Source organism: Haliotis cracherodii, unplaced genomic scaffold, assembly GCF_022045235.1.
Source record: "Haliotis cracherodii isolate W230 unplaced genomic scaffold, xgHalCrac1.p SCAF_7, whole genome shotgun sequence".
NCBI lineage: Eukaryota > Metazoa > Mollusca > Gastropoda > Lepetellida > Haliotidae > Haliotis > Haliotis cracherodii.
The window spans coordinates 27082279-27102552 of NW_027266330.1; the positions used below are offsets into that span (position 1 = coordinate 27082279).

Here is a 20274-nt window from a genome sequence, read left to right on the forward strand (position 1 = left end):
TGCATGTCATGTAATTTTGTGTAGATCGATGCTCATGGTGTCAATCACTGGATTGTCTGGTCCGGGCTCTATTGTTCCCAGAACGCCGTCTTATAGCTGGAATATTACGGGATTAAACACACAAACAAGTAGCTTCTGTTGACATCCGCATCAAGTATACGATCCGTCTCCCGCATCACATTTTCCTAGGTATTGTGGTCTCGTTGACGTAAGCTCTCCCTTTCCACTCCAAAGCCGGAAACGTCTATTAATCTGTCTATTGATTGATGCATTCAGATTTCATCTGCATGTAGTCTTAAATTCTTAAGAAGCAATCCTACCTGATCTTTATTATTCACGGAACGACAACTGGTAAAATGAAATGCCCCTTGTCCTCTCGGAAACAAGGTGCTCTCTCTGTATATTTTAGTGTCATGTTAAGACATCATCCGCCTGTCCGTCTTTGCTCTTATCAAGTAATCCTATTAACCTTTGGCATTCACGAAATGCTTGTACCCTTTCAATTCACCATGCGGCCTTCGTGTCCATATTTACTGTTATGAAACAATGCTTTGTGATCTGCGTGTTCTGAAAGGATTGAGTATGCTGGATATGAACTGGCGGACGGGCGTCACCTCCAGATTTCTTCGCAACTCTGTGGCGTGTCTCAAATGTCTGTCATACGCCATCTGCAGTTCCGACATGTCACCCTCCACCTGTAGAACAAGGACAGAACTGTAACCACTAGTCAAAACTTTACATGTGTATTTGAAGGCAAGATTAACCCAGTCATCTAAGTTTCGTCCCCTGGGAGTACCAGAATCCTATGATCTTGTGTTAGGATTCCATATTCGCTGAGTGGGTGAGGTAAACTTAATGTCACATCAGCATTATTTCAGCCATTGAGTTACAAGGTCGTGATGAATCTTGAACTGTCAGCACAACAGCCGTGATTGTAGGTTTCACCAAAGTGGTAAGTGTTTAAACATCGGCATCACAAGCTTAAATCCCACGTGATGCTAACACGCTCTGATAGCACCTTGGACATGTATAATATGACATTGATTGGGTTTGTCGCCGCTCTGAACAACAGTTTCCAGTTATATCACGGCGTGTCAGCGTAATGTGGGAGGAAAGCCCGAAGGGATTCCCCACTTCCACCCAAACCCACTCACTCACTCACTCACTCACTCACTCACCTTCTGCAGTTCGGTTCTCCAGTGGAGAAGCTGTTTTTCCCTCTTGTAGCGCTGGGCTGTTTCAATATCAGGGAAGTTTTCTGCACGGATATGACAAAAGACCCTTATTATTGTATCAACAAACTACTCTGGTTCGCTGACAAGTTACATGTCTTCCATCCGAAAAAGCGATTTATACTATGTTAGTAGTTCAGTTTTCTGTTAGTGTTAGATAGAACCTGTCAATGCATAAAACCATATAATGCAGTTTTTAATTATATGAGAGATTTAATTGATACATTATGTAGTTGGTGGAAAGTCTCACCTTCTAATCCGTCCGTTGGTAAGTAGTCCCCAGACAGGCAAGTATATGCAGCAAACATTGCCTTGACATCATCTAAACCATTCTTTGTAAACATTGGCAAAGAATCCGAGCTTCTCACAAGCGGCAACTTGACTCGAGTACAGGATGTCGTCCTAGCTTCTATGATCCTCTTCATACTGAATAAATCCGAAGGAGTAGCTAGGTCCAGACACTTCTGGTTGAAGTCCAGGACTGTGTCACATCTCTCGGTCATCAACCGCACTTCAGCGAGACTTTCAGAGTTTTCCCTCTTCAGTATATCCAGGTATTGGTCCAGACGCTGAGTGATCTCCTTCTCTCGCTTCTGGAGCCCCTCGTGGAGCTCCTGGAAGATGTGTCTGATGGATCCCTTTATCCAAGCACGGCTCCGATCCAGTTCGGCATCAAATTCCGTCAGGGCAACTTCAGCGGCGTTGTTTGCGGCCATCTTTTCAGTCAGTTTTGAAATGTACTCAGGTAAAGTTTGCCCTTTTAGGAAACGGTATACCCCTTCTATAGACCCCACATCGCATCCTTCATGACCTTGAACTCTGCATGCAAGACACAGCAGCTCGTCACAGTCGTGGTCAAACATAGCCAATGGGTAGGTCTTGTGCTCCTTACATTGCTGTTTTCTTCGGTAATCTTTGCCGATTTTCACCAGCTCTTCAACGGAGACTGTTGGATGGGTCTTGCTTGATTTGTTTTCAGAATGAGATGTCTCGCAGTCGTGACACAGAAATGCCTCACATTCCTGACACCACGAAAAGGCTTGGTTACCGTCACCCCTGTTGGTACAGAACAACTCCGAGGCGGAATGGCCAGCTGTGGCCAGAAACACCGCTCTGGCCGTCACTGCGTCCTTAGCCCGAACGGTCTTAAAGAAAGTTTCTCGGCAGATCGAGCACGACATCGTGCCTTCGATGTCTGAATCCAGACACGCTTTACACACGGAGTGGAGGCATGGTAGTAGGTAGGGCTCTGGCCCCCCGAACTTGTAAGGTGTCTGGCACACTCTACAATGAGGCAATGCTACGTTGCTGGCCATGGTGGGTGCAGTACGGTGACAGTACTTATATTGAACAAGTAAAAACAGTTACCATGTCATTTTGTGATGAAGCGAGATCATGTAGTCCCGTCTTGTATTTCCAATAGGGAAAGTGTGACAGAGCGGTGTAATCTTCATCGTTATCTGTGTGCCCTGGGTAGAGACGACTGTTATCATTTAGTGACCTTTATATGTGATCAGACTGATATCCAGGTTTGGATAATAAACTGAATATTATAATTATCTCCGTGTTATGGGTTTTCGGACGCTTAAGAAAAAATCATAGTTTTCTCTCTAATCACATGAACAACTGTAAAACATCTCAATCACTTTAAAAAGACAACTTTCTCTTGATAACGAGCCACCCTCTGAGTAATTATAATGTCTGTGTGATGCTACACTTCCCGTTATAGCGCGTGTAATCGCGATAAGTATGGCCGTCCGAAAACATGATCCAGCGATATCAATAAACTTAACCTTTACATTTGACATTTCCAGTGTGCCTAAACATGATAAAAGGGCCCCAATCATCCCAATTCCTTGTATTTCGACTGACTTTACGGCACTGTTGAAAGGAGACTAAATGCTAAAGCATGACTATCAGCCAGGCAGGGTCTGGCCGCTTCCGCGGGCTAGAGGACAGAGCGCCTGTCCGGGGAGAGGAAGGTCGGTGGTTCGCTTCCTGGCCGCTTCTTATCAAAGACTTTAAAAGATGGTACTTGATGTTAACCTGCCTGGCGCTCGGCTTTAAGACAAGAACTGGTCAGTATAATGTGTCTGAGTGGTATCCATGTTACACTACAGTATGGTATTTCAATGGACTAGCGTCCGGACTGGAGCAATCAGCCACACAGACACAATTAACGTTGGGGCCGCCTCCGTGATCTAGTGGTGCCCGGAGAGCGGAAGGTTAGGGGTTCGATACCCGGCTGCGTCATGCCAAAAGACGTTTAAAGATGGTACTTGTTGGTACCCTGCCTGGCGCTCAGCATAAAAGGGCTAAAACAAGGACTGGTCGGCTCGGAGTCGGGGTATCCATGTTAAACTGCGGCAAAGTATGTCAGTGAGCTAGCTCTATAACAGCGGCATTAGTCCGGACTGGTACGAGCAGACACACGCACGCACGCACCCACGCACGAACGCACGCACGAACGCACGCATTGATTACCTTGTTGGTTACCAGACAAAACTTCGGGAACGGTAATACTGACCATTTTACATTATTTATGCAAATAATTTGAGGTAAAGAGTTAATGTTTCGAGACATGGGAACTTGGAACAGTTACACCGATTTCGCCTTTGATCAGAATGTGTGAGCTTGGTTTAATGCGTCTTTAAACAGATTTTCTGTTATATATTCACAATCGGCAATTAATGTTGCAGATAAGTAACTTTCTAAACTGGGATTAAGTACAGTACAGAAAACATTTAGTGTTACTTTACTCCTAAATATCACTGATACGAAGTTATCTACGATGACTCAGACGTTTTGTTTTATAGTTATGAGTAATCACTATTAACCTGACCTCTTTCTTGATAGTAGACTAAGGATAGGAAACCTTTACTATTTGTCAAGGGACAATCGGAAAGGGGGGAGAGGCGCACACAGTGACGGACAGGAAAGAGAGATGTGTGAGAGGAGAGTGAGTGAGTGAGTGAATATGTTTTTTTCGCCGCTTTTAGCAATATTCCAGCAATATCACGGCGGGGGACACCAGAAATTGGTTTCACACATTGTACCCATGTCGGGAATCGAATCCGGGTCTTCAGCGTGACGAGCGAACGCTTTAACCACTAGGCTATCCGACCGCCCCCGTGAGAGGAGAAGGGATCGGGGAGGGAGAGCTTAAAACTTCTTTGAAAAACACAGTGAGAGAGGCAAGGAGTGAGACGTATAAGGGTAGATGACGAGCGAGAGATAACCCTAGTCTGTTCAGTAACAATACACTGCATAATAGAACTGCATTAATCAGTAGCCTAGTGGTTAAAGCGTTCGCTTCTCGCGCGGAAGACCCGGGTTCGATTCGCCATATGGGTACAATACGTGAAGTCCGTTACTTGTGTCCCCCATCGTGATATTGCTAGAATAATGCTAATTGGGTTTAAAATCATACTCACTCGCTCGCCTGTGATATTAACTGCAATTTAGCTATCCCACAACGTGTTACGATCTATTGATTGGTTTATGTATATCGAATATCGATGAATATGCGGGCAACGAGTGAGTTATTCATAGATGCAGACAAAGATAAATATCACATATCATATCATTAGTAGAACGCATTCCTCTTGCCTGTTGAACCTTGATACTTTGATCACAACATGGCATCTCTATCTGCCTGTATGTTTAGATATAGATGCATATCACCGCCACCCGTGAAAATCCGGGGTAGAATAGGTCTTCAGCAACCCATGCTTGCCGTAAGCGGCGACTAACGGGATCGGGTGGTCAGGCTTGCTGACTTGGTTGATGCATGTCATCGTATCCCAATTACGTGGGTCGATGCTCATGATATCAATCACTGGATCGTCTGCACATACGGAAGTGGTACATATAACACATATAATGTTTAATATGTTCTACATATAATATCCATCCATCCATCCATCCATCCATCCATCTATTCATCTTCAGGCACTTATCCAGCTAGGACTTCACACAGCCTTGCTCTGTCAACTACAACGGTTCCGAGGTCAAACGAAAATAGAGTTCAGACTAGACAATTCAGTGATTGACATCATTAGCATCGCATCAACCTCTTACGACAAGTATGGATTTCTGAAGACCAATTCTAACCCGGAATCGGGGCATGCATATCTATAAATGTTGCTGACGCTGTGCCGTGATTAACGTATGGGAAACACAGATTCGGTTGCATGTTACAGAAAGGATGATATCTATATGAAACTTATAAATTGATGTAAAATTTCACTTTGAATACAGTATCAAAGATATCGGTAATAGGTCTCAGTGAGTCGCATACATTATTGCAAAGAACTTCGGTGCTATTGGTTGGTTTGAGTGTCGCCATGAGGTACATATCAACGTTCGTATTGTACGGTGACCACGCGTATCGCTGTAATGATAGAATTAGTGTTGAAGGTCTCTAATACGAAGAGGCCTGGATGTTCCATTTGGCACAGGTACATTTCCCACTCACCCACTTAAACCCAACTCACTTACCCACTCAAGGTAATACTGTCCAAACCAGCGTAAACCCATCACCCTTGTTCTTATTCGTCAAATCAAATCTGAATAGTAAATATGATAAGCACAAGGCTATAAATGGCTTTTCGTTAACAAACCAAAGGGTAATAATTCCTGTTTACCCCGCTACTGTTATAGTGAAGGCTGGTTTTGCATGATATATGATAAGTGAGTGAGTGAGTGAGTGAGTATGGTTTGACGCCGCTTTTAGCAATATTCCAGCATTGTCACGGCGGGGGACACCAGAAATGGGCTTCACACATTGTACCCATGTCGGGAGTCGAACCCGGGTCTTTGGCGGGACGAGCAAACGCTTTGACCACTAGGCTACCCGACCGCCCCTGATGTATGATAATAATTGCGTGCGTCCCTTACCCCGTGATTGTGGATTTAATGCAAGTCTCGCCCTGATTATAATCCTGGTCAGCAGTGCAACCAGAAAAAAACGGTTAAAGTCGCGTTAAACCCAACTAACTCACTCACTCAAAGAAATATTATTGAAGCGGCGTTTAACCCAACTCACGCACGACGGGAATTATATCTCCCAAAGCGGCAATAACCCAACTCAATTTCCCACAACGGTACTCCTGCACACGACCTCCACGTATATGTCGTGTTTCCCGATGATTCTTATTTACTCCTGGACTACTTTGTTGTGTTTGGTTTGATGTTTTCATACTGAATATTTGATGTTTTTTCATAATGAACGAAAACTATTTTCCCACAACCTTGAAACTGCCTTGTGATTGAGTCGCGTGTTTTTTTGTGTTTCAGGAAAGAAAAAGTATCTAGAACAATACCTGCAATCGTGTATTGTTCTTCTTTTCTCCTATAATATTATTGGGTGTTTCAAAAGTCTTCAAACATGCAATTGAATACAATAGGATGACTATTAATACTTATTTCCTACTTGGATTACGAATCTTGTTCCATTGCCATCCGTGAGGAAAGTAGTTTTATAGTTTCACAAAGCGTGCAGTGAACATCAAAGACTTCCCAGGAACAAACACTCAGAAAACACGCCTTTCATCTAACTCACGAACAAGGACATAGAAATATGTTTTTTCTACCTCACCACAGAACGTCAGCATATGATCATCCTATCAATGGACTGGAACAGAACACGTTTGCGAGTATGGCCCATCAGCATTTAGTTCAGGTTGTTCTCCAACTTCTTGTTATCAGCAGTGCTTCGGGTTTCCACCCTCTCCAGATACAAGACACTGCAAAGCTAAACTCTTCTTCTTCATCAACTACAGTAGGTGGAATCAGTAAGTGTGTTCGTTTTTTTGCCATCCATTGTGGCCAGTATACAAACAACGAATGTCGTCCGCACTAAGCAATGTTCTAATACTCCAGGTGTATGACGGCGGCCTGTTGGTAAAATGGGGTATAACGTCGCGTTCAAGATTATTGCACTGATATATCGGCGTGCAAGCACGCGTGAGTGTGTGTGTGTGTGTGAGTGTGTGTGTGTGTGTGTGAGAGAGAGAGAGAGAGAGTGTGTGAGTGTGTGTGTGAGAGAGAGAGAGAGAGAGAGTGTGTGTGTGTGTGTGTGTGTGTGTGTGTGTGTGTGTGTGTGTGTGTGTGTGTGTGTGTGGTTGCTTGTAATAGCCCGGACTAATGCCGATTTTATAGTGCCATGTCGCAGTTAAACACGAATACTCCACTCATGCACAGTAAAATGATTCCAAGCCCATCAGTCCTTGTTTTAGCCCCTTATTGTCGGGCGTCAGGCAGGGTAACAACAAGTGTCATCTTTTAACATCTTTTGGTACGATGCGGCGTTCATCTCACACCGTCGGGTCGGGCCAGGACGACAAGCATACATGTCTGAACCCCCGATCTACGTACAACAAGCATAGGTTGCCAGGATCTTTATGGAGTTAAGTCAAATATTTCTTCAATAAAGTATACCGCATATAAAACACTTTCCACTTTTCATGTTACGGTTTTCCACAAAACGTATTTTCCACCAAACGTATTTTCTTCATCTGCATTAGAAGGAACCGCTACGAGTGTTAAATTCCCTGCAAGTGACCCATTAGGTGGCCATTATCCAAAGAGCATAGTCTCTCATTTGTTCATCATGTCTATACTCATAGTATAGATGTAAATGCATCAGTTACTAGTGTTCATGTTACGAATGTATTAAACACAATTCTCAGCACGTAGTTTCCCTCTACTTGTATTTATGAACCCTGTACCAGGTGCTGGCGCTTTTCGACCATTCAAGAGCTCAAGCCTACCTGGTCCACAGTCATTCAAACCTACCCAAGCTGTATCTTCTGTTCCGGCTTTGTCCGGATCTACAGCTGGAAATGGTAAGCGACATTCAGTTCAGATGGTGTTCCCATCTTTCCTATCTTATGGATCGATATGTTGTTTTTGCTTTTGAAGTTAAACAGTACATGTATTTACTGTTATACAATACAAATATCATGTTACCTACTTCTGATATGTCATACAGGAGAGAAGATGGTATAGCGACTTCTCACTAACAATACAAAAGACACTGTTGCAATATTCCGCCTTAGTACTCTTCAATTTCAGCGGTTTCAAGCAACACAGTGCCAACGTTAATAAACTATCCTCACTTAAATCGAACGTATTTTCTTCATCTGCAGGAGAAGAAACCGCTACGAGTGTTTAATTCCCTGCAAGGTGATCATTATCCAAAGAGCATAGGCTCTCATTTGTTCATCATGTCTATATTCATAGTATAAATGTAAATGCATCAGTTACTAGTGTTCATTTACGAATGTATTAAACACAATTCTCAGCACGTAGTTTCCCTTTACATGTATTTATGAACCCTGTACCAGGTGCTGTCGCTTTTCGACCATTCAAGAGCTCAAGCCTAAATGGTCCACAGTCATTCAAATCTACCCAATCTGTATCTTCTGTTCCGGCTTTGTCCGGATCTACAGCTGGAAATGGTAAGCGACATTCAGTTCAGATGGTGTTCCCATCTTTCCTGTCTTATGGATCGATATGTTGTTTTTGCTTTTGAAGTTAAACAGTACATGTATTTACTGTTATACAATACAAATATCATGTTACCTACTTCTGATATGTCATACAGGAGAGAAGATGGTATAGCGACTTCTCACTAACAATACAAAAGACACTGTTGCAATATTCCGCCTTAGTACTCTTCAATTTCAGCGGTTTCAAGCAACACAGTGCCAACGTTAATAAACTATCCTCACTTAAATCGAACGTATTTTCTTCATCTGCAGGAGAAGAAACCGCTACGAGTGTTTAATTCCCTGCAAGGTGATCATTATCCAAAGAGCATAGGCTCTCATTTGTCCATCATGTCTATATTCATAGTATAAATGTAAATGCATCAGTTACTAGTGTTTATTTACGAATGTATTAAACACAATTCTCAGCACGTAGTTTTCCTTTACATATATTTATGAACCCTGTACCAGGTGCTGTCGCTTTTCGACCATTCAAGAGCTCAAGCCTAAATGGTCCACAGTCATTCAAATCTACCCAAGCTGTATCTTCTGTTCCGGGTTTTTCAGGGTCTACAACTGGAAATGGTAAGCGGAATTAAGTTCAGATGGTCTTAATATTATTTGTGATCGATACATTTTCTTACACCTCTTGCTTTGATCAAAGATAAACTATTTACCTTTATATGTCTTTATCAACTCTTTGCCAGGCGCTGTCAGTTTTCGACCATTCAAGAGCTCAAACCTAAATGGACTACAGACATTCAAATCTACCCAATCGGCATCGTCCGGATCTACAGCTGGAAGTGGTAATTACACTTCAGTTCAGATAGTGGTCCTGTTTTACTATTGTTTACGAGCAAAGGTATTTGGGTATTTGGCCGTGACGTGTATTTCCAATAAAAATACGAATAATAAATCAATAGATAAGAAGTTCAGAAGGTGACTCGCCCTAAGAACTTTTTTTGCGCCAATTCGATGCCTCGTGAATAACAGAGAACAACCATGCATGGAAAAGCAAGAAACCATTTGATACTACCAGTGGATGTTTTAAGCTACAGCTGCAAAACCAGGTAGTATTTTAATGAAAGCTATGCGCCTGAATTATTTTTATTTTTCTTGCAACAAAGTATTTTGGCAGACAATATTATTTTTTTCTGCAGTCTGTAACTAAAATATTGTTTTTTCAAGCATTTTCCGGGACAGGTTATTTTTTCATAAAATCCACAATTTTCATGACACAAGGGAACACATTTAAAATGCGATTTTCTGAATCCCTTGGAAGCGAAAGCTTACGCAATGATTCATTCACGTTGCCCCTAACAGTATATTCATGGGTTTTGTCCGAGAAGGCGTGGCTAAGGCAAGAGGCAGAGCATGGTTTAACAGAGATTGGTATAATTATTGAACATTTTTCTCGCTTTTATCTAATGTGTTGAAAAGGTGTTATATTCGAATATGGAAATCACCTATAAAGTCTTAAAACAAAGTACGTCTATTCATATCCTCAAACATTGTGTTTTTTATTAATACAATTTACTCGCTTATATCAAAGGCCCTAAAGGTGCGTGGCAAGACTACTTTATATGCATAAACAGTAGTAAAAGTCAACTTAAATCAATTATATTAATTTCAAACTATAATTACATATCTAAACTAATAATCAAGCGGTGTTGATAACTATATAAATCCTCCGAGTTATTACCATCATGAACGGTTCAGGAAGTAAATATGTCCTTCAAAATCGGTAACTGATATGAAGAAGCCGGAGAAGAATCTGTGCTATGACATAACGCAAAGTAGTTACAATGCAATGACCTCATAGTTTGCAGATATATCTACTTACAGTCTATCGATAAAGGGCTCTTGATACGTGACAGTTCGAGTTACGCAGTAAGCACAAACACAAACCAGCAAACATCCTTAAATATGTTATTTCTGCAATCAGGTTTCCATTTCAACCCACTGGCCAACATCCAGTCCCCCATGGCAACAACGACCGTTGGACCCAAAGAACCGCCCAAACACACGCCTCTAACTGGATTTGGCGGATTTGTTGGTAAAGTAGACACAACAAAACCTGGTGAGTTTCAGAAGACACACAACGTTCCTTCATTCCACAATAGATTCCTGGTGCCACCCTCCCATGCTGCCGCCTTAATTGTTCCTCATGGTTTCGGTGGGTTTCTGCCAGGGCCCAACGCTGTTTCCCATACAGATTTCTCCAAGACGCAGCCGCCACAGCCTGGAATGTCAGAACAACCCCAGAGGCCAGGTAGGGTCAATTCACCCCGATAGAAATGGCTGTATGGTATTCTATAGTACCCTCTTCATGTTGATCTGATTGCAGATACGAGGACCCGGTTATATAAAACTTTAATGGTGCTTCACTGTAAATCAAAACTCCATAAATAATGCGTCATTAAAGATGGCTGTAATACTATTTTAATGACGCTGTTCCATAAATATGCATTTAACTTAATAAAGGGTCGGAGCTACCATCAACCTACCATTAACACTAAACATGTCTTTTTCCCACTTGTAGAATTTGTAAGCTTGCTGTTAAGTATAGATATGATCATTTCGATCAAATCAACGCCGTGATATAATTGGAATGATGTTAAAAGAGGTGTTAAACCCCACTCACGCCGCACTGCCTTCGTTGACCGAGATTCTCTCGACGATCAGTGAGTGAGTGAGTCAGTTGGGTTTAACGCCGCTTTTAACAGTATTAATGTGGGAGGAAAGCGCAAAGTGATGCAGGTCTCAGACGTTTACCACTTCGGTGAAACCCACGAGTACGGGTATGGTGCTGACAAACCTAGAAACATAATCGGGGCGAACCGGAATTCGAACCCACAATCATAGGTTTCTGGCGTGCCCAAAGGACGCAACTCTGCACAGCGAATCGCGGCGCCTTAGACGACTGGGCCAACCGTGCCCCCTCGACGATCGGCTGTAGGCCTAACTCAAATTCAGGTATAAAAAACTCTACATCAGAACACAGTTGGACTGAAATCTTCTAATTATAAAGTTGTTGGCACTGTATGTTCTGGTCAAGCAGTGCTGTTTTAAACATTATCATTGATTCCGGTCGTCCTCATTTTCGGAATGACCCGACAACGTGTTCGGACAATAAAGATTGATTGATTGACCCAATAAAACGTCCCAGCATAATTATGAGTGATTCGTCTTCGGATGAAAATTACCGTATTCGACGTAATAAGCGCCCACGCCGATATTTGCTAATATATTGGATAGTGAACAATCCCAATTAGCACTCCTTCCGATTGACCAATGTACACAAGACCTATTTATTCGCGTATAATACGCACTCGTGTGTTATATGCACCCTTAATTATGGGCAATTAAATTCTGGAACAATATCTCTCTCGTATATAAACATTTCAGGCTGTTAGCATAAACCACGAAATTTATCTTTCAATTTTCACCAAAATGGTATTCTAATAAGAGCCCACAATTTCTAATTTTGAGAGCGCCCTGGGCGCTTATTACGTCGAATATGAACAGTAATGCCGCTCAAAAACTGTTTCCTGAATATTGCTGTTAACTCTAGGTGTTACCTTATCCGGGTCTAGTGGTCTTGTGGTAGAGCGTCCGCCCGGAGAGCGGAAGATCCGGGTTTCGATCCCCGGCCGCGTCATACCAAAAGACGTTAAAAGATTGTACTTCTTGTTACCCTGTCTGGCGCAGCATTAAGGGGCTAAAACAAGGACTGGTCGACTCGGAGTCAGTATACTGTTTCTGAGTGGGATATTCATGTTAAACTGCGGCATGGTATCTCAGTGAGCTAGCACTATAAATCGGCATCAGTCCGGACTAGTACAAGCAGCCACACAAACACACACACGTACATGCACGTCGCTATATATAAGCGCAATAATCTTGGACGCGACGTTAAACCCCATTTCACCTCACCTCACCTGTTACCTTATCCTGTTATTGTTATTGATAATTCAAAGGTGCGCGCTTCGCTAGCACTATGACCATCCGCAATATTTCTATCGACTGAACTGTGGCAAGACGGCCTTACTTTACTAGACTGAGATGACGGACTGTAAGTTTCAAACTCATATTTATGTTTTAAAATACTGTTTAATCAAATAAACTTACATACATGATCATAAAACGGTGAATAATCATTGATTTTACTTCAAATTGTTTTTATAGTTGTTTTTTTTATAATTGGAATCAAAGGTTTACAGTTGGCCAAAGACTTGTATTTCTGCGCATTTCCCTTCCTGTATGGAAAAAGCAAATTAATGATGTTTGTGGCGGTATCAAAACTTTGGGTATGGGTAATAATAGGATGGGAGGAGATATCGTTTTGTATCCCATTTATTACCCATCCCATAATGTTGCTTTGTTCCGAGATTTAGCCAGGGACAAACCAAACCCATTCCACGAGGGACATAACCTTGATATGAAAGGGGAACTCGCTTTGCATCCCATAAACATTCCATTTGCAATATATTTTTCTCAACAAAATAGAAACGGGAATAACATCGCCCACATCAAAAGAACCCACCGAGGACGTTGAAGTTTCCACACAAAGAGTAATTCTAACAACCGCCCCGCCTCCATCAACACCAACTACAACTCCTCCTACTACCACAACTTCAACTACTCCTACTACTACTTCAAGTACTACAACAACTACAACAACTACTCCTACTACTACAACTTCAAGTACAACTACAACAACTACTCCTACTACGACTACAACAACTACAACTACTCCCACTACGACTTCAAGTACTACAACAACAACTACTACTACAACCACAACTACTCCTACTACTACAACTTCAAGTACAACTACAACAACTACTCCTACTACGACTACAACAACTACAACTACTCCCACTACGACTTCAAGTACTACAACAACAACAACAACTACTACAACCACAACAACTACTCCTACTATCGCAACAGAAAAACAAGGTATGTCAGATCTCACTTTGGCACTTGTTCGAGATATGTACGAGCGAGGGATTTCACGGGTTTTTTCAAACTATGAAACATGTCCAAGTCACTTTTCACATTTACTGACTAAATATGATTGGAAAATCCGCCCCGAGACGTTTTTACTGACTAATTTTAAAGCCGAAAAATATAGACTAAACACCCATATTATACTGAGTACTGACTTACACCACCATCAGTATCCTCTCAAGACACATCTACTTAACAATGTCAACCCCGTGATGACTAAAGCAATTAGCCAGTGGTATACTCATTCATTGCACGTTATTATCTATATTAGCATCCAGAGATCCCCGCTGCCCTGATAGATTCACTTTCTCTGGCGGCCTCTGCTTCAAAATATTCCCCTACAAACAACGCCACAAAGAGGCCGTGATGAAATGTGGGAAAGAAGGTAACAACGGACGCCTACCTGTCCTGAACACCAAGGAGAAATTTGAAGCTTTACGAGAGGCTCTCACATCAGGTACAACTCTTTCACGAGTCTCACATAGCTGTGTGGCAAATATCAGTCTGTAATCATCAACTTTGTAAGTGTTAGGTAAGGTTTGAACCTATTCTGACTTGATCCGCATTGAGATCACATCTAATTACACAGCTTGGGTGCACCTCGGTAGATACATATCATGACACCCATCGTGGTACATATCTTAACACCATCGTGGTACATATCCTAACATCGTGGTACATATCTTAACTCCATCGTGGTACATATCTTAACACCATCGTGTTGCATATCTTAACACCATCGTGGTACATATCTTAACACCATCGTGGTACATATCTAAACATCGTGGTACAAATCTTAACATCATCGTGGTATTTATCTAAACACCATCGTGGTACATATCTTAACATCATCGTGGTACATATCTCAACACCATCGTGGTACATATCTTACCATCGTGGTACATATCTTAACACCATCGTGGTACATATATTAACACCATCGTGGTACATATCTTAACATCGTGGTACATATCTTAATACCATCGTGGTACATATCTTAATACCATCGTGGTACATATCCTAACATCGTGGTACATATCTTAACTCCATCGTGGTACATATCTGAACACCATCGTGTTGCATAACTTAACACCATCGTGGTACATATCTTAACACCATCGTGGTACATATCTAAACATCGTGGTACAAATCTTAACATCATCGTGGTATTTATCTAAACACCATCGTGGTACATATCTTAACATCATCGTGGTACATATCTCAACACCATCGTGGTACATATTTTACCATCGTGGTACATATCTTAACACCATCGTGGTACATATATTAACACCATCGTGGTACATATCTTAACATCGTGGTACATATCTTAACACCATCGTGGTACATATCTTAATACCATCGTGGTACATATCTTAACACCATCGTGGTACATATCTTAACACCGTCGTGGTACATATTTTAACACCGTCGTGGTACATATTTTAACAACGTCGTGGTATATATCTTTACACCTTCGTGGTACATATCTAAACACCATCGTGTTGCATATCTTAACATCCTGGTACATATCTTAACATCATCGTTGTACATATCTTAACACCATTGTGGTACATATCTTGACACCATCGTGGTACATATCTTAACACCGTGGTACATATCTTAACATCATCGTGGTACATATCTCAACACCATCGTGGTACATATCTTACCATCGTGGTACATATCTTAACACCATCGTGGTACATATATTAACACCATCGTGGTACATATCTTAACATCGTGGTACATATCTTAACACCATCGTGGTACATATCTTAATACCATCGTGGTACATATCTTAACACCATCGTGGTACATATCTTAACACCGTCGTGGTACATATTTTAACACCGTCGTGGTACATATTTTAACAACGTCGTGGTATATATCTTTACACCTTCGTGGTACATATCTAAACACCATCGTGTTGCATATCTTAACATCCTGGTACATATCTTAACATCATCGTTGTACATATCTTAACACCATTGTGGTACATATCTTGACACCATCGTGGTACATATCTTAACACCGTGGTACATATCTTAACATCATCGTGGTACATATCTTAACACCATCGTGGTACATATCTTAATACCGTCATGGTACATATTTTAACACCGTCGTGGTATATATCTTAACACCATCGTGGTACATATCTTAACACCATCGTGTTGCATATCTTAACATCGTGGTACATATCTTAACATCGTCTTGGTACATATCTTACTACCATCGTGGTAGATATCTTAACATCATCGTGGTACATATCTTGACACCATCCCGGTACGTATCTCAACGATATCGTGGTACATATCTTAATACCATCGTGGTACATATCTCAACACCATCGTGGTACATATCTCAACATCGTGTTGCATATTTTAACACCGTCGTGGTACATATCTCAACATCGTGTTGCATATTTTAACACCGTCGTGGTACATATCTTAACACGATTGTGTTGCATATCTTAACACCATCGTGGTACGTATCTCAACACCATCGTGGTACATATCTCAACACCATCGTGGTACATATCTATATACCATCGAGGTACATATCTTGACACCCATCTACGCATCAATACCATTTCTATTATGCAATGTTTGCTCCAGCTCTTACTCTATCTCATCCATGTACATATCGTGGTACACATCTAGGTACATAGCATGGCACTAGCCAAATAGGTACATAGTGTGTTACTCATCTAGGTATATTTTGTGTTACACTCTAGGTACATACCGTGTTGTACATATAGGTACATACCGTGTTACACATCTATTTACATATGGTGTTAAACTCTAGGTACATACTGTGTTGTACATACAGGTAACATATCGTGTTACACATCTTGGAACATATACTGTTACACTCTATTTACATATTGTGTTACACATATAGGTATATATCGCAGTACACTCTAGGTACATAGATTGGTACTACCCACATATGTAGATATCGTGTTACACATCTTGGTACATATCGTGTTACACTCAAAGTCAAAGTCAAAGATATCTATTGCATGTAAGGCCTCCGGCCCATATGCAAAACAATTACAAGTAAGTAGTTTTACATATTTGTATATATACTAGTACTCATGTTTATCATCAGAAACTTTGATGTTGTACATAACACATGTTTATGTCTATATTAAGTCCAACGGCTGAGCGAAACTTAAATCGATTACTTCATCATGCAATCAAACATTGTCTTATTGTGGGCGTATGGCCTTTCTACTGAATAAACTGTCTCTCTGTCTATTGTGTTACACCACATATGTAGATATCGTGTTACACATCTTGGTGCATATCGTGTTACACTCTATTTACATATTTTGTTACTCATCTAGGTACATACCATGTTACCCAGATAGGTACATACCATGTTACACATATAGGTACATACCATGTTACGCATCTAGGTACATATTGTTTTACACTGTAGGTACATATCGTATTACACTCTAGGTACATAGATAAGTACTACCCACATATGTAGATATCGTGTTACACATCTAGATACATACCGTGTTACACATCTAGGTACATAGCGTGTTACCCATCTAGGTACATACTGTAGGACACATCTAGGTACATACCGTGTTACACATCTATGTACATACCATGTTACACATCAAGGTACATACCGTGTTACACATCTAGGTACATACCGTGTTACACATCTAGGTACATACCGTGTTACACATCAATGTACATACCGTGTTACACATCTAGGTACATACCGTGTTACCCATCTAGGTACATACCGTGTTACACATATAGATACATACCATGTTACACATCTATGTACATACCATGTTACACATCTAGGTACATACCGTGTTACCCATCTAGGTACATACCGTGTTATACATCTAGGTACATATTTTGTTAAGCCGTTTTAAACATTTAGGTACATATTGTGTTACACTCAAGGCACATATCGCGTTACAGATATACGTACATAGCGCGTGACACATCTAGGTACACACCATGTTACGCATCTAGGTACATGTCGCATTCTAGATCAAGGTAATATCGCATCACACGTCTAGGTATATACAGAGTTATATATGTATATATCGCGTTATTCAACTAGGTACATATCGTTTTACACTCGAGGTAGATATAGTTTTACACTCTAAGTAGATATCGCGTTATACACCTAGGAACATATGACATTACAATCTAGGTGCATATCGTGTTCTACATCTAGGTACATATTGTGTTACACATTTAGGTGACCCGTGAAGATTCAGGGGTAGAATAGGTCTTCAGCAACCCATGCTTGCCGTAAAAGGTGACAATGCTTGTCGTAAAAGGCGACTAATGGGATCGGGTGGTCAGGCTCGCTGACTTGGTTGATGCATGTCATCGATCCCAATTGCGTGGATCGATGCTCATGAAATTAATCACTGGATTGTCTGGTCCAGACTGGATTATTTACAGATCGCCGTCATATAGCTGGAATATTGCTGGGTGCGGCGTTAAACAACAAACAAGCAAACAAACAAACACATATAGGTACATTTTAAATGCTTCTCAAAGAAGTTAGGGCAATCCAATTCGGACTGCCCCAGTAAGGCTGTGGATCGGCTCTCACCTACTCCCCTTCTACACTGCCTAAGAACTGCCTGTCTAAACAATGGGATACTTGTAATTTGCTACCCGTACGTCATAGTATTGTGATGACGTCACATTGTAACAGTAATGTGTTAATGAACATCTTAAATACCTTTTTTTCTTTCTAATACATACTCAACAAACAAATATGGACATTATATGAATACATATATAGTGGTATGCATAATACAGCACATACCGCTAATATCTTCTTATGGACAATGGTAAGGATTTTTTGCTTATTTAAAATTAGAGGTTTAGGCGTGCTGACAAACCTAGACAAATAATCAGGTTAAATAATAGGTTTCTGAGACGCTAAACGATGCAACGATGCCCAGGGAATTCTTGTGTTTTAATAGACGTGTTGTGTTTCGATGACTCTGCCTTGATGACAACATATAATATTTCGTTGAGTAAACTTGTGGGTTGACATAGGGCCATGTAAGCTTTACTTCATTAGCAGAGGTATACAGATCAGAAACAAATTCCTGACATTTGAAACATTTCAGCTGGGAGATCTGCGACCTACTGGGTTGGTCTTAAGAGTCTCGGTGGCCGGCGCATGATCTGGGATGATGACAGTGCTGTAGAGCAAAGCTTCTGGGCCCCAGGCGAGCCGAACAACTCGAAGGAGAAATGCGGTGACATGAGGACATCTCTTCATTACAAGCTCAATGACGTACCTTGCTCGCCCTACAAGTTTAATTTCATTTGTGAAATCCCCCTTTAAAGACGCTTTCACTATGCTTGTAACTTGATGACATTCTGAGTAAAGGTTAGAAGAATCGTTTTCTTGAAGTCACTTTATTTGTATTACAATGAAAAAATACCACCGCTTAAAGTGAGTGAGTGAGTGAGTTGGATTTAACGCCGCTTTTAACAGTATTCCATCCGGCGTGTCAGCTTAACGTGGGAGGAAAGCCCGAAGTGATGCAGGTCTCAGACGTTTACCACTTCGGTGAAAACCACGAGCACGGGTATGGTGCTGACAAACCAAGAAACATAATCATAGGTTTCTGGCGCGCATAAGGGACGCAACTCTGCACAGCGAATGGCGGCGCCTTAGACGGTTGGGCCACCCGTGCCCCTTCACGCGCTTATAATATCAAAACACAATACATAATATAAGATATAGCATAATAATCCATTATGTGTAATAAAACAATCTATGATAAAACAATACGTACTAAAGCAATATACATAATAAAATAATGCATAATATTACTCAATGCATAAATAAAACAAAACAATACAGAAGAAGAAGAAAGTAATAGAATATCGGTATCATTTATAGACGTCATAACCGAAGGGAATACGATTTCAGGTGGCTTCCGTTTCATGTAGTTATTGAACTCTCAAATTACTTACTATACTCTGTGAATGTAAAGGTAAAGGGATTTTCTTTTTCTACATCTTTTTGACATAAATACATGTTCTCCTATTTTTATTGGTACCTATTTTTTCCACATCATTGATAATTAATTCTGACATTCCCGATCAAAATCTGACAACTAAACCACGCAATTTTCGAGACATTAGATGGAAAAAGTATTTTTCAGTTTCATGGAGACTTTTAAAGGATCTGTAGGATGCATGTGGTTTACTTTCGTTTAAATTTGAATGCCAAATTTTAAATAAAATTATTTATGCAGCGTTCCCGGAATTCTTTTAAAAACATATTGATATTACCAACTGTTTGGGACAACCAGGCAATGCCATAACAGTATGGAAATAAAAGATTTCTATGAAATCTTACCTATACTATCTAAATATGTAATCGCATATTGTTGGCTTTTTCGGTAGACGTTGTTCGTGCATATCTAAGATTTTGAACCAGAATTTAAGGAAACTAATTTGTGAAACTATGTGTAGAGAATACCTACCAAATTCACTGTAAACCATAGA

At 40.9% G+C, this 20274-nt stretch overlaps 2 protein-coding genes across 2 annotated transcripts; one reads left to right on the top strand and one right to left on the bottom strand.

Annotated features, from left to right (window-relative positions):
- On the bottom strand, positions 1–2645 carry LOC139448289 (E3 ubiquitin-protein ligase TRIM33-like). The gene is made up of 3 exons (XM_071229836.1): positions 1483–2645; positions 1179–1258; positions 1–695 (listed from the first exon to the last, which is right to left on the bottom strand). Exons 1-3 carry the CDS (start codon positions 2546–2548, stop codon positions 537–539), a joined length of 1305 nt encoding a protein of 434 aa, XP_071085937.1. The 5' UTR covers positions 2549–2645; the 3' UTR covers positions 1–536.
- A 5374-nt stretch (positions 2646–8019) lies between these two features.
- On the top strand, positions 8020–19123 carry LOC139448408 (uncharacterized). The gene is made up of 8 exons (XM_071229948.1): positions 8020–8080; positions 8582–8695; positions 9197–9310; positions 9433–9531; positions 10671–10997; positions 13235–13690; positions 14013–14198; positions 18879–19123. Exons 5-8 carry the CDS (start codon positions 10709–10711, stop codon positions 19097–19099), a joined length of 1152 nt encoding a protein of 383 aa, XP_071086049.1. The 5' UTR covers positions 8020–8080; positions 8582–8695; positions 9197–9310; positions 9433–9531; positions 10671–10708; the 3' UTR covers positions 19100–19123.
- Positions 19124–20274: the final 1151 nt, after the last annotated feature.